This window comes from Anser anser (assembly GCF_964211835.1).
Source record: "Anser anser genome assembly, chromosome: 1".
Taxonomy (NCBI): Eukaryota; Metazoa; Chordata; class Aves; order Anseriformes; family Anatidae; genus Anser; species Anser anser.
The window spans coordinates 100436945-100451130 of NC_139720.1; the positions used below are offsets into that span (position 1 = coordinate 100436945).

Here is a 14186-nt window from a genome sequence, read left to right on the forward strand (position 1 = left end):
ACCTGGCATACAGCATAGCAGTGGATAGGCATGACTGAAAAATGCAATCTGTAGAATTAAAATGTTATGTGGAGGTGGCCCTCTAATACAGTAATAGTTATGAAAGAAAAAATGTGTTTCCTGAGCAACAGCCTAAAAGGCATGTGAATTTAAATGTCCTGCTGTCTGTGTACTTTGGAGCGATAGGTAATGCAATCCGTAGCTGTAAGTGCTCTGTGTTTACCAATAGCTGAGTTGACCTAGAGGAACATAATGCTGAGAAGAGAATGGTGAAGACATTTAACAGATTTCATAGCTTGACCGCTGTTGCTTCTTACAGGGAAGGCCTTGCAGCCTCAGAACAAGGCTGATTGTTACAGTATTTGCCCTTGTCCTTCATGAAAGGTATTCTGAGGAACATGCAGCTGTTCAAAGATGTCCTTGAGCTTGTTATGATTTCACAAGGCCATTTTAATTAACTGATCAACATCTGAGTGATAGCAAAGTAACTCTTGCATTTACAAGGAATGCACCCCAAAAAATACAGCAGAGCATTTCTCTGAGTAACAAGAACCTTACTCCATTTGCTCTCGGGACAGGAGCTGGTATGAATTACTGCAGCTCTTGGATCACACAGTATTAAAAAAGACGCTAAGTGTTATTGGATCCTCTCCAAATCAGTTCCTTTTCAGTAGGTAAAGTAAGCACTGCTCATGCAAGTAATTCTCTGTTCAGTATCCACTCTGCCTGCTCGCTGAATGTGGAAAGTGGATGAGATTTAAATCTTGTGGCTGTTGCTGAGACAAAGGACTGACAGAAAGCAGACACAGAGCTATAAATGCCTGCTCTGTAGTTAGCAGGTGTTAATGCTGAGGTCAAGAAACTATAGCACTGGCAAAGCAGGGTTGTCTTGAGTACCGGAGGCTTTTCAGGACTGATCTGTTCATCCACTATGTTGTTTTCCAGGACCCTGTCAAAGATGGTGAAGCAAAAATCAAGGCAGACTATGCTCAACTGTTTGAGGATATGCAGAATGCGTTTCGCAGTCTGGAAGACTAGACTCGGCCTCTGCGACCACTCCGTTTTGTCCTCTGAATTCCTCATCTCAACTCCTCTGCTTCCCTACCTTACAAGAATGATGCAACAGTACTTGAGTTGATAAATAGCCCTATGTTTCCCTGTTCATACTCAGTGTCTTTACAAAACATTCCTCTTAGTTTGTGTTCAGCATTGCTTTGTGTGTCTGAAATGGTGAGTGACGTGCGAATGGGCCCGGCTGAGTGAAGAAATGCTGTTGTACACTTCTAGGGCGGGAAAAAATTCAGCTTGCCCTCTCCCAGCTCTCTTGGTAAGCAGTCTCTGGCCTTGGGACCCAACCAACTGAGCTGCACTGGCAGAGGAGGTGTAGATCTTAATGCAGTCATGTGGTACGGTCTGAGCTGGCAGTGGTAAGGGCATTTAGGTCTAGCACTTTGCTAAGTGACTATTATGAAACTCCCTATTCTTAAACAGAATTTTTGACCATACTGTGATGACCAAAGTTCTTCACTACCCTGTCCTTTCTGCGACCTTCAACTGAGCCTGTCGCTATCGAATTGTGGTAGTTCTGGCTCTCTCCAAGAAAGGACTGACTAGAAGATGAGCGTGTACAAGTAGCCAGTATGCTTTTGTACACTGGAGAAACAATTTTATTTTCCTACTTAATACAGATGGGACTGTTGGACTGAGCATCAGCTAAAGTCAAAGCCATAGGTGCTCAGTTTCCAGCAGATTTTTGCCTTCTTGCATCCCACTCACCCCATAAAATTTCACAACACTCAGCTGCTTTAGTTTGTGAAGCGTGTTACTGCTGCTTCGTACTACTGGCCATAACAGGCTGTGGTGATTCCACGTGTGGACCAGGAATACAGTCCTTCCTAGGTGGTGCTCTCTACCAACACTTGCCTCCAGTGCAGTGTCCAGGTCGTCTTTAGGAAAAGAAAAGCATGTGATTAACCTTCCCCCTCCACCTCTGCCAACTTGGCCTGTTTGGCAGTGGCACAGGTCCTCAGTTCTTGCATAAAAATATTATATGATGTTAAGCTTCTGGGGATAGGGGGTGAGGAGGAGGAAGGTCAACAGTACAAAGCGTATTTACTTCTGCCTTCTTGATTATGATGCAAGAGAAACTGGTGACTTCTGCACTATGCTCTGGAAGCACAGTCTGTCAAGCAGCTGAAATTGCTTTGTCTTGGGCTTGCTTATTGGCAAAACTAGTTTGAGATGAGGAGTGAGCATAGAGCAGCCTTCCTGTCGAACTTCAAGTGCCAGCACTCCTATCATTGCTGCAGAGAGAGGAAAAAGATGCTGTCATCTTCTCCAGTCTTTGAACTCTCACTTGTGTCACATAGCATCTAACACTTCTTTGTCGTGCAACACTGTGCCAGGCTGGCATCTGCTGACTTGTTATGGTCACGAAACAGTAACTGTTGTGGATGACACTGGTAGTGGCATGGTTGTGTAAACGTTCATTCTGCACTGAAGTGTTTTTCCACCAGCTGCCAGCTTTGAATAGTAATGGTGCAAAGGGATCTTGGAGCTAAGGACCAAATGCTGCCACTTCCATTACGGTATCAGCTCGCTGTTTGCCATGGAAAGCCCAGCCGAAACTTAAATGGATTTACTATTCTTGGTTCTCCAAAAATAAACTACTACTACAGCTGGTATTCTGGTAGTGAATGGTTAGGTTTACAGTTCACTAAACTTTCAATGAGTGCTGCTTATTTTAACAATGAGTATGTGTGAATGAGTAGTCACCACTCAAGCTCTTGCTGGATTCCTCGTTGTTCATACCCTTCAGCACTGTACTATGTAGCATTTCATGCTAGAAAACAGATGTTCTTATCTCTTTAAATAGAGGATGTTATAAACTTTACAGAAGATGTCTAAGATAATGCAGTTCTAATATTTATTGTGCTGTACCTGGCCCTGACGTGTGACCAGTTCAAACAGTTTCATATATATTTTTGTCTTTTTTTGTTTTGTGTCTCAGTTTTCAGTGTTGAGATTCTGATGTTCACTGTGTACTGCAAGTCTTCCCTCCACAGAAGTGGGAGGAATGAAATAATGGGCAGAACCCAGCCGCCTACTTTATCTTGTATATTTCATAATGTATGTTGCTGGAAATTGTGTAAAAAAAAGATTAAAAAATTGTTGAAGTCAATGAGAATAAAATGGATTTAATGTAGCTCCTACCCATCCCATTTTCTGATGTCAAACCAAAGCTGTGCCACAGTGGTGTTCACAGCATACCATAAACAAAGCGTACACCTTCCTTAAAAATCTTACTTTTGGGGTCTTTCTAAATCAACTTGGAATAAACTTAGCAGGGACACTTTACCTCAGTTCCCCCACTCCAGTAGCTTACACAATCTCCTCAGACATCATCTGAAAAGTGTCATGTTGCAGTGTATGTGCTTTATTGTAATAGAAGTATAACTGTGATCTTGCTGTGACACATGCTAATGCAACACCTTGTGAAGTGCCTTAACATTGGCACCAGTACTAAGCCTTGAAGTATCTCCGTGCCTTGTACAGCATGTTGTGGAATATGTCCCTCTTAAAATCTTAGATGCCTGTTTTAGGTAAATTGTTCTGAACTCCTGTATCAGATAAGTAGCGCTATTGTCCACACCCTTAAACTAACGTGGTAATGTTCTTCCTATATAAGGATTTGAGACCTTCTGTAAATAGTATATTCTCACTCGCATGCACATTTCTGTACATCTTTGACCACTCTGTAACACCTCTTTAAGGGACATGCTTTGCCTTTATACATATATATACATATATATATATACACACACATATATACACATGCAATATACATCATGTATTAGAGATACTGAAAGTGAGAATTGAGGAGGTTCAAGTTATTCCATTGTATTACAAAGGGGGTGCGAGTCACAACCTCAGTTCCGGCAATCCCAGGCTACCCAGCATTTCTCTGTGGTTGTTTAGAAGTCCATCAAGAGGCGTGATGAGTTCAGGTTTTGGCAGTGAGGAGGTTACCAACCGGCAGCGTTCTCACTTCATCCACTCTACTTTTGTGAATCTGGAAGGCAGGAGTCACCCAGCGGCCACAAGAACACTGCTCACCCCGCCAGCTAAAGGAGCCCAGCTTAGACGTGCATTTGGGACACAGAAGCTGCAAGAAAAACAAATGAACTGTTATAAGCAGCATTCAGATGTAGTTCTATGTAAAATGTAATTCTGTGGTACATTAAGTTATGGCAACCTGCACTATGCCAGCTCCTTCCCATGTATCATTTCACAGAAAAACAGTCTGAAAAACAGGCAAAAAAAGAAAGCTAAATAGGCTGGTGCTTGCCATGCCCTAGGGCGTAGGAGACAGCTGTGCTGGCAGAAGGGATGGCGTGGAAATGCAGCTAATCAGACCTGGTTTGGTTCCAGGAGTTATACCAGTCTCTTGGACATCAGAAAGCCTCAGTCAGCCTGAGACCACAGCAGGCTTTGTAAGTCTCACAAACCCGTTCTCATACTAAAAGCAAACACCAGAATACCCTTGTCCAACACCCTTGCTAGTGTTCTCAGGCCAACAAGATCTCTAGCTCATTTCCTTATAAAAGGATATTTCACATTTGAGAATCTGTCTGTAATCTGCAAAATTGATTCAGGAGAGGCTGGGAGACCTAGGACAGTGGGTGGGGACCTTCACATGAGGGAATAGCAAGTTTGTTTTGTCTTGGCAAAAAACAAACAAAAATAGAGCACATTCACCTGTCCTTCCATGACTCCTAGTAATGCTGGCTCCATCCACTGCACGGGCTCAATGAAGTAAGAGGTACACTTATCAGGGCCACCACCACAAAGTTGTGCTGACTCTGTTATTCTCTTGTGAACAAAGGCTGTTGGTCCATCTCCTTCCACATGGGACAAAATGCTGGAACTACGGAATAGAGAGCGCCTGTCCTCCACGACAGAAGGGGGGAAAAAGCAAGAAAAAGTAAAATGCTTGTTTTTACTGGGGAAACTTACAGACAGTGGAGCACAGGTACACAAACCTTTTGACAATATGTAAATAAATAGGATTACATATCCTACATTCTTTTCATTTAGTCTGAAAAGTCAGGAGGTACTGACTCTGTTTAGGTCTGCTTCTTAGCAAAACTTACAATTTGTGTAGTTTTCAGCTATATGCTGTTTCCTACATAGATCTTTTTTAAAATAGTTCCCACCTACTGAAATTTAAAATCTAAGCTCATATGCTTGAAAAAAATCTACATCTAAGAAGCAGCAGGACTTTGTATTTTACTTTATAATCCACAAAAAGTAGTTAAAATTGAGTCAAGTCTTTTTCTGGAGAACATGATTTTCAAAAACAAACTAGAAATTACAGTTTCAGAGCAAGCAACTTCACAAAGCCAAGCAGAATTATACCTTCCCGTACAATGTGATGAGCTAGGCTGCACAAGTGCTGTTCAACTTCAAGTTTTGTATTTCACAATTTACTTCTGTTTAATTTCTGTGGCATATGCTATATGGAAATTTACGCAAGATCTTATCCCTGTTCTAACAATAATGACATACCCACTGATTTACACAGGCTATTTTCCTCTTGAGATCATTTCAAAATGCTATGTTGTGGGAAATATGAATGGTTCAATACCTGCATTTCCTGCATCTGTAGAGAACCTCTGTGTTCAGTGTTTGACACATATTGGTTGGATCATCAGCGAAGACTTCTCGAGGTAAGTCTTGAAGTTCTGCAAAGCAGACAATATTAAGTTGCGAATCAGATCAATAAAGCCATGATACGCATTACAGTGGGAGAAGAGAGCACTATGCCTCTGCCCCAGTCACCGTATGTAAAAGCTACTTTCTTCACATTACTTTGTTCACTCAACCGTTCCATTAGGTAAGCTCAAACTAAAACAGCCTCATCCCACCACACTCAGACTGGGATTCACTTAGCACAGTGAAATGAAATCTATAATGTGGCCTTAACAAAGGTAAATTAGTTGCCTTTTGCTCTGTGTTCTCATTTAAACAGGAAATAAAAGCATAGGAGGAATTGTTAGAGAACAGTTCATCACAGATTCATTTCTCAGACACACCTCAAATACCCTGTTTTCTCCCACTGATGAGACAATATGATATGAACGTTTGTCTGGCCAGCTCAAGGCCAGACAAACTACTATGCCCAGCTACTTTGAGCGCAGTACTCACAGTCAACAAACACTGAGCTGAGTCTGTAAAGTGGCGTAATTCTGATGTGCTTGTGTGCATTTAAGGACAGATGCTTGTCCCACCTGAGATGTCCTATGGAAGGACATCCACTGGTTTGCTGTCCATGCAGAAAGACATCAAACAGGCTCTGAAATTAGTGTGGTTTTTTTTTTAAATGATCTCTGAACCGTGTCCCACCACCATACTCATATGCTGCCCTCCTACAGCACACAAGACACATGAGATCTTCCTGATGCACAGCTAGTTAAAGACAGTCACAAACCACAGCAACACAGTTCAGAAACCACAGATGGGGGCACATGACTTAAAACTGCTAACAACGGTAACTTAAAGTAACCACACATCAGAAAGACCCACCCGGATGCCTGGTGCGGTCCGTGGGGCAAAAAAGCAGAGAGCAGAAAAACCGTATGATGCTGTGATCACCCAGCATCAGCCACCCAGGCCTTTGGGAGACCACAGCGGCAAGTTTCACCTCCAGCTCGAGCGCCACTGGCAGGGGCGGCGCTCCCACAGCCCCCCCGGCTCCCCCACTCACCGGGGTACCTCTCCCTGAGCATCTGCAGGCGGTACCGCTTGTACAGGGCGCTGCCGCTGTCCACCGTGCAGCCCATGGCCTCGTAGAGCTTCAGCTGCCCCTGGAAGCCCGGGTTCACCCTGCGGTGAGAGGGAGGGGCGCGGGCTGAGGCCGGGCGGGGGGCAGCGCCCCTCACTCCGCCCTTACGGCCGGGCACTCACTCGGCATCGGGCTTGGCAGCCCTGACAGCAGCGTACGCCTCCTCCCAGCCGAGCCCCTGCGTCTTCATGAGGTAGGCGGTCACCACGGCCACGCTGCGGCTCACCCCGGCCTGGCTGCAAGGGAAGGCGCGGGACGAGGCGAGGCCGGCCCTCGGCGCCGCCCGGGGCTGCCAGCCCCGCCGCCGAGCCCCCGGCCCCGGCCCTCACCAGCGGACGAGGGCAGCCCCGCCGCCCGCCCGCGCCGCGCCGATGAAGGCGGCGCACTCGTCCAGGCGGCTCAGCAGGTCGGCGCCGGGCTCGTCCCGCGCACGGACGTGCAGGGTCCGCACCCCCGGCACCGCCGGCGGCTCCTCCGCGTCCACTGTGAGCACCGCCACCACCCCCGCGGCCGCCAGCGACGCCGGGGACGAGCACGACTCCGCGCCGCCCACGTAGAGCCCCGCCGACACCGCCACCATGCCGCCGACACCGGGCTCCGCCGCAGCGCCCGCCATGGCCGCGGCCCGGCGCCGCCCACAAGATGGCGGCATCCGCCGGCGGCCGCCCACAAAATGGCGGAGGGGGGCGGGACGGGGCCTGTGCGGGTGTGTGAGGGACGGCTGGCAGCTGTCGGAGACCGCGGCGCGCTTCGGTGTTGGGCTGTGGTTCTTTTTGCCGTGGTGGTAGCGTGAATGGTCTCCGTATGCCTAGGATGGTTTCTGGTAAAGAAGGCATGCACAGAGTTTGGTAGAGGTTTTCCGCAGATAGCATTTTCCCTTTCTGCCCAAAGAGGTTTTGGCACAGAGTGGCATTGGGAAGCATAGGAGGCACTCCTTCTTCTACCCCAGTCCCCCCCCCCTTTTTTTTAACCTGTATTTGTAAGGCGTTGTAAGGCGAGAAGTAGTAAATGGCACATGTTCAGTGCTGCCAGCCTTTCGAGTGCTACGATGAGGCTGTGAACATTCCAGCCCTGGAATTCCAGTTACAGAGAAAACCATGAAAGCATCAAGTATTGTGGTCTTACAAATACTCAGAAAACAGGCATCATTAATAAAACTCCTGATACATTGCTGAAACAATGGGGTCTGAGTGGACAAACGGATTAAAGGTGAGATCAGTCACTACAGGAAAGCCTAGCACCTACACTTTTTAAGGTTTCTGCTATCCTGCCTCAAAGTAGTCCTGTGATATAACCATTACATTCAGTGAGGAAAGGAGGCCTGGAGGAGTATTTATCTAGGAAGCCTCTGGAACCAACACTGGTATGTAGGTTTGTGTTTGTGAATTGCTGGCTTGGAGATTAAAACAAACCGTAGGGCTGTGAGGGCCCTTCATTCCCTGTGCGTTACTTTTGTAGGGCACTCACAATGAGCAGGGTTCTTTATCTGAGCTGAGTTCTTCTACAGGAAATCAGCCACAGAGAAAATCTGCTGGGAAACAAAATCAGTGCACTTGTAAAATCTGTTACACAATCACATCCACATAAGCAGGAGTAAAATTGACTTACAGAATAAAACTACCAGCAGTTAGCTTTAACTCTTTCTAGACTGAGGCTTCTCATTCGGGACTCAAACTATAAGCACCTTTTTACTGTCACAGATTTTGCATTCCTGTAAACATTTTTGTTACACACCTTATGGACTGAATATGCTTCTCACTGTAACCTAAAACTGAATCCAGACCAAGTAATTCCTCATGGGCCTTGCATAAAACCTCTGAGTAGCTTCTTGCCACTAAAAATCAAACGCCTGTCCCAGCTTGAAACCTGTCACGCTTATCTGTTTTGTGCTGGTTCTCATGCAACAAGTAGATTTTAAACTGCAAGAGAGTTCTAACTAACTCCAGATTTCTGTTCTGATCTCTTACTGTTAACCAGGCCATGACTTGCATTTGGTGCTGAAATCTGATACAGTGTAGACAGAGGCAACATGTCTTCCTTGATTCCAAGATTTATTGCAAGTTAAGCCATGGAAGATTATGGAGCAATGCAGAAATCTTGGTGCAGCTACTTTTTTCTGCCCTGCATAGGGTTCAGACCTGTCGTATGATGAAAGGAGATAGAGCACTCACTTTTACTCCCACAGAGGAAGATGCACTGTCTTAGCAGGACACCTGTGGAAAACATTACCATGCAACACATCTACAGCCTTAACCTTTCCTTATCTCAAAAGATCCCGATACTTTACTTCCTCAAACTTTGTCTAAAGTGATCTCTAGCATGTAGCTGCAAGTTTTTCCCAGCATAGTCAGAAAGGCCCATAGACTGCTTGGCAAGTTTCTAAACAGAAGAAAAATGTTGGGTTTCATTAGAAAGAGGTATGGTAATGCTGTCTTCCCAGAGTGAGATGTGAAACCTTACCCTACCTGCCCTGTATGAGATAAGAGAGCCTGAAAGCCCCGATTATCTGTCACTGGGAGGATTGTTCTTGCACAGCTCTGTATGAGACAGCTGTAGGCTGAACTGCTGCAAAAACAGTCTGCAGGGGCCCCTCAGATCATTGTAGGATGCCAGCTGGCCACGGAGGGGGTGAGGCTGGCAGTCACCTCAGACCTGATAGGGTGAGATTAAACCTGGTGGGAAGGGAGATTGTTATCCCCATCCACCAAGAGACATGGATGGAGCTGGGGCTTGGAGGAGCAGCTGTCACGCTGCAGGACAGGCCACAGCAGAAATCCTGACAGAGATGCTACCCACCCACATGCTCTTCAAGGACTCCCTGACCCATGCCAGTGGGGATCATGCACTGGTTGTCAGCCTTGTGCTGGGACACAGCAGCTTCCAGGGCTGTAGAGTTTCCCTGCACAGCGCTGGTGGCCCATGGAGCAGACCAAGATGTGTCTGTACTTTAGGTAAGCCCAAAGGCTTCTCAGAGTGCAAGTCCATGGCAGCTTAAAGTTTGCTGTCAACCTGCCTCACCTCCCATGCTTGTGCTGGTGCCCACGTGATTGCGTGGTGGCCCTGTTAGCAGGCTAGCCCAGCTGAATTTGACCTCTTTGGCTGGATCAGTTTTCAGCTGGGTCAGTTCCCTGAGCTGCCTCACTGCCCAGTGGCATAAACCTGACCTCTGAGCATGGGTTAGGAGAGTCTTTGATAGCTGTAATTTAGATTATTTTAAACTACATAACTACATTATGCACAAAACCTCCTTTTCCAGTTACCACCAGCTAGAAGAAAAGGGTTTGTTGGAAAAATAAAGAACGAAAGAACGAAAGAAAGAAAGAAAGAAAGAATTCAGACAACTTTTCAATAAAAGACCCTATAACCTAGCATGGAAGAAAAAAAGCATACTGAAAATAAAGATAGGTGAAAATTAAAACCAGATCAAACTTTGTGGACCTTTATTTGTGAAAGTAACTAACAGTTGCAACAAACTACTATGGCAAAACACTGGATTATCCAGCTCTTGAGGGATTTGAATAAAGTCTGCAGGCAAGTACATGTTATTGAAGGGGCTGTGAGTTTTATGTCAGTATTGTATGAGTACTAAGAGATAGTTAATCATGTCTGTTAGCCTTCAAATTGTAGGGGTGACCAGTAGCATTTGTTTTTACAGTGACAGAAGCAACAGACTGGGCTCACATGCAGAAGACTGCTGTCTGATGCCTGTGGGGTTGGTACAGGTGTGGTGTGACCACTACACTCCTGTACATCAGCTCCCAGAGCCATGGATGATGAAGGAATGTGAAAAAGCTGTAATTTCAAAGTGAAAATCTGTGGTGAGGGAAAGTACAAAATTCGTGTGCAAGAGCTTCACACGACTGAGGCTGCACTCCCTAAACAGCTTCACTGTTTCTGTGAACTCCCCTTTGCTGTCTGCCACCTGCAGCTTGAGCATATGGTGATGTATCCTGAGTTTGCTCACAACTCCCAAAATAGAGTAAATATTTTTTTCAGTTTGATTTGCAAACCCCCACTTCGCCTCCCCCTCTTCAGCTTTTGTCTTCTCCTACGCCACCGAAATTTTTAACAGTTCATTCTCCCCCGGGTTCTGGGAAACCGTGTGACTAATTAAGTAGCTGGGGCAAGCTCAGGTGCAAGGAAAAACAACTCAGATGACGGACCACTGCCCACTCGCTCCAGCAAGTGCATTCCATCTCAGCATGCATCGCGAGGGAGGGCTGACGTGGGAGAAATCTCAACGCTGCTGGGAAAGAAAATGCTGGGCTTCCCTGGGCTTCCCACTCCAGAGCCTCACAACCGGATCAGCAAAACTGGGTCTACTGCAGAAGCAAAAGTGCCGGGGGCTCAAATTGAGGCACAGGTGTCTCTGCCCAACCAGAAGTATGTGGCCAGTGTACTTTGTCACCATGCTTAAAAGTATCTCTGTTCGTTCAAGCTTTTAAGCAGATTTTTGAGTATACACAAGACAGTTCATGAGAAGAATAGTCTGTAGCCCACAGATGGCACACAGCAAAGCTGTGTGTGAAAGGGCCAACAGGTGGGAACACATCTTGAGACATTTGTGAGAGACAATGACTCAGTTTCTGTGTCCTCAGGTCTCAATGTAGCAGGCACTTGAAGGTCATGCTTTGCATGGGTCCTGCTGGTGAAGCACCCTGGTGGCATTTCTTGCCTCTTGGAGAAGTGCCTCTCAGCTTTTGCTGAGCTCGGAAACTTGGTGGGAGCTGGAGAACCCTACACAGTAGTATCTCATTCCTTGGACAACCTTTCAGCTGTTGCTGTGCTTTTAGTGGCAAATTTAACCTCAGATTTCTGAAACACTACTGTTCCCAGCATTAGACCCTGTGGGTCTATACAGGACTTTACATGTCTATTTTTGTTCATCGGGAGGAAAGATTGCTGCATCTCCCCACAGGAAACCTCAAAGACTTGTAAAGGCAGCTACTAACAGAGAGAGGAGCTCGTTCCTGATACTCTGAAGAAGGATTTCACAATAACCCCACATGAGTGGGATGTTCTTACCTGTCTCCATGCTCTCAGTATCTGCAGACATGCAGTTACCCCACATGTCAAACAAAAGGGAATGTTTTCCAACTGCAGATTTGATGCTCAATTACAGAATAGAGCGTGACAGCTTTTACTAGTGTGTATTAATAACCCTACTTCACTTTATGGCTTTAACAGTTGCAGCTGGCAAGATTTATAGTGACACATTACGTTCGGCAATGCATCACGAAGGGAAACTAATCTGACAGTGCCAGGTCACTGAGCTGACTTACAAGTTTTTAAGTGCATTTCATCTGCCAAACTTGCTGCCCTATTTACTAGATTAAAATGAACAAGTTGCTCTGTGTTTATAAAACTTCATACTTACCTCTTTTTTGGTGGTTTCCAGACTTTTTTTTTTTTTCCCTCTGTTACAATAATGTCCCAGCACCCATTTGGTCTTTCTTCCTTCCCCATCCTCTCTGAAAACTCTTTGAAATGGTTCCCACAGAGTGTGTCCCAAAGGGGAACCCACCACAGGGAAGCTACGGACAGGAGAGGAGCAAGCATAGCTGTGGGGAGGCACTGGGGTTGCAGGCAGAGATGAGGGACAGAGCAGCTGTGGGAGAAGGGCAAGAGGGTGATTGTCCAGGAGCAGAGGGAGATGGTGCCTCTCAGCAAGAATCTGTCCCCCAGCTGTTCTCAAAGAAAGGAGGGTTTGCTGAGACTGCGATTGTCTCCTGTCACTTCTCCCTAGGCTTGGTGTTAGAGCTGACAGTGAGAAAGTCAGTCCTGCCTAAATGTCAGGCACTGTGGCTGTGCTCTGGGACGGGGTCAGAACTCCCTCAGCAGCCACAGCACTCGTGCGATAGCCCGTGCTTTTTAATCTCGTCTTGCCAGTGGGCTGTGCGTTCCCGTGTTTTCCATCCTCACGTAATCCACCGCACAGATGCAGACGGATAACAGAAGGCTGGCTCCTGCCAGGGGTAAATGGGCTCGTTCCCCTAGACATCCATTACTCAAAGATGCATTCCTTGCGCCTCCTGCAACCTACCCAAGAGTCTGCCCCAGCAGGTTTTAAACAGCGTTTCAAAATCCAGTCCCTCTGGCCTTCCTGTATGATCAATGGATAGCAATTGACAAGAGCAGGCGTATTGTCAGGAGGTTTAAATTCACTACAAAGAGCTCTGCACTTCCACTGAAGCATACTCAATGTCTAAGATATGGTTGAGACACCTCTTTGTTTTTACATTTTTGTGAAACAAGAACTTCTAAACAAATAAAGTACGAACCTTTTATCAGTATTTTAACATCTGTAATATCATTGTACTACAAGTGTCTTTGCCTTTATTGATATCAAATAAGTATTACAAACAATATTTTTTCAACATGTAATTGCTGTTTGCCCAAGAGGGAACAGAAAATATACCATCCAAAATAGACAGTGGCATTTGAGGCAGAAGTACTGCTGAAAACACCTTTTTAAAAGGGGAGACCATTCAGTATTTTAACCTCCAAGTGAGACACTTCCTTACCGGTGGTTATGCCTCCGTCATTTCTGCTATTACTCCTTTTTGAGTTCCCTTTTTCTCTTTCTTGTTTCAGAAGCACAGGAAAAAAAATGTTGAAAAAGATGTCCTGGATTCAGAAGTTCAACCCTGTAACTCCACAGACAACTGTATTATGGATTTTGTTATCTAGCCGCATCTTAAAATGAGTTAGTTTTACTCCCCTTCCTCTCTACTGCAATAGTCTGAAGGGATGACGATGTCATCAGACAAAAAGATGATAACCTGTCTTGATTGTTATTCTTGAATCGATGTTATCCTTTAATTCAAATAGCTCTTCTTGTTTCCTGTTACTTATGCCAAGTGTGCCCACAGAGAAAAATACAAAAACAAAATAAACCCACCCATATTCCTGCCCAGCTTTTGTTTTGGTGGCTGAAAGCCTGTTTCTGTTTGCTGAGAAAAGAGGAGCTTTTCAGTCTGCTCTCACAAGATCAGCTCTCTGCATGCGCTCAGGTTTGAATTCATCTTTCCTTGGCGTGTATGACAGAAGAGCACTCCAGATGTGTTTTTCCCAATGCTTTGCAAACACTGCTGTGGCACTGCTAGGTGCACAGCAAACATCCCAGATCCCTTTTCACCTCTTTTGCCCAAATATTGAGGGTTTCCACCAGCAAGTGCAGTTTTTGTTCCCTAACTCCCGACCGTGTTTTCCAGTCACTTTCCCTCCTGTGTGCGGGCTGTTGAACATAAACCAAACCCCATTAACCCACCCGGTGCTGGAAAACCACCCCATATTCAGCGTTCAAAGCGATTAAACCAGCGCCCCGCGGCTCCCCTCACGC

The 14186-nt window shown here is 45.9% G+C and overlaps 2 protein-coding genes across 7 annotated transcripts in view; one reads left to right on the forward strand and one right to left on the reverse strand.

Moving 5' to 3' along the window:
• Positions 1–3205, forward strand: part of ATP6V1A (ATPase H+ transporting V1 subunit A) — a 31094-nt gene extending 27889 nt beyond the window's left edge. For all 4 annotated transcript variants that reach the window (XM_083819964.1, XM_083819962.1, XM_083819965.1 and 1 more), the window contains exon 15: positions 946–3205. In XM_083819964.1, coding sequence (XP_083676090.1) covers positions 946–1038 — 93 coding nt within the window. In that variant the 3' untranslated portion in view covers positions 1039–3205. The remainder of the gene's footprint in view (positions 1–945) is intronic.
• Positions 3206–3830: 625 nt separating this feature from the next.
• On the reverse strand, positions 3831–10362 carry DUSP12 (dual specificity phosphatase 12). 3 transcript variants are annotated; one of them, XR_014578053.1, is made up of 6 exons: positions 7174–10362; positions 6967–7080; positions 6767–6866; positions 5648–5744; positions 4759–4950; positions 3831–4165 (listed from the first exon to the last, which is right to left on the reverse strand). XR_014578053.1 is itself a non-coding variant. In XM_083819966.1 (6 exons), the coding sequence occupies exons 1-6, from the start codon at positions 7765–7767 to the stop codon at positions 4004–4006; spliced, it is 1254 nt and encodes a 417-aa protein (XP_083676092.1). In that variant the 5' UTR covers positions 7768–8786; the 3' UTR covers positions 3831–4003. The 3 variants fall into 3 exon arrangements, 2 of the variants coding, with proteins under 2 accessions (XP_083676092.1, XP_083676093.1); XM_083819966.1 differs by having other exon boundaries at positions 4759–4945; positions 7174–8786; XM_083819967.1 differs by having other exon boundaries at positions 4759–4945; positions 6767–6885; positions 7174–7479.
• Between the last annotated feature and the right edge of the window lie 3824 nt (positions 10363–14186).

Excerpts from the sequence above, each read along its gene's own strand:
- DUSP12 (XM_083819966.1), bottom strand. The coding sequence starts at position 7,767 with ATGCTTCCCAATGCCACTCTGTGCCAAAACCTCTTTGGGCAGAAAGGG. Across the intron at positions 7,081-7,173 it reads GGGGCTGCCCTCGTCCGCTG|CCAGGCCGGGGTGAGCCGCA; the intron begins GTGAGGGCCGGG and ends CTTCCCTTGCAG. Across the intron at positions 4,166-4,758 it reads TAGGAGTCATGGAAGGACAG|CTTCTGTGTCCCAAATGCAC; the intron begins GTGAATGTGCTC and ends TTTTTCTTGCAG.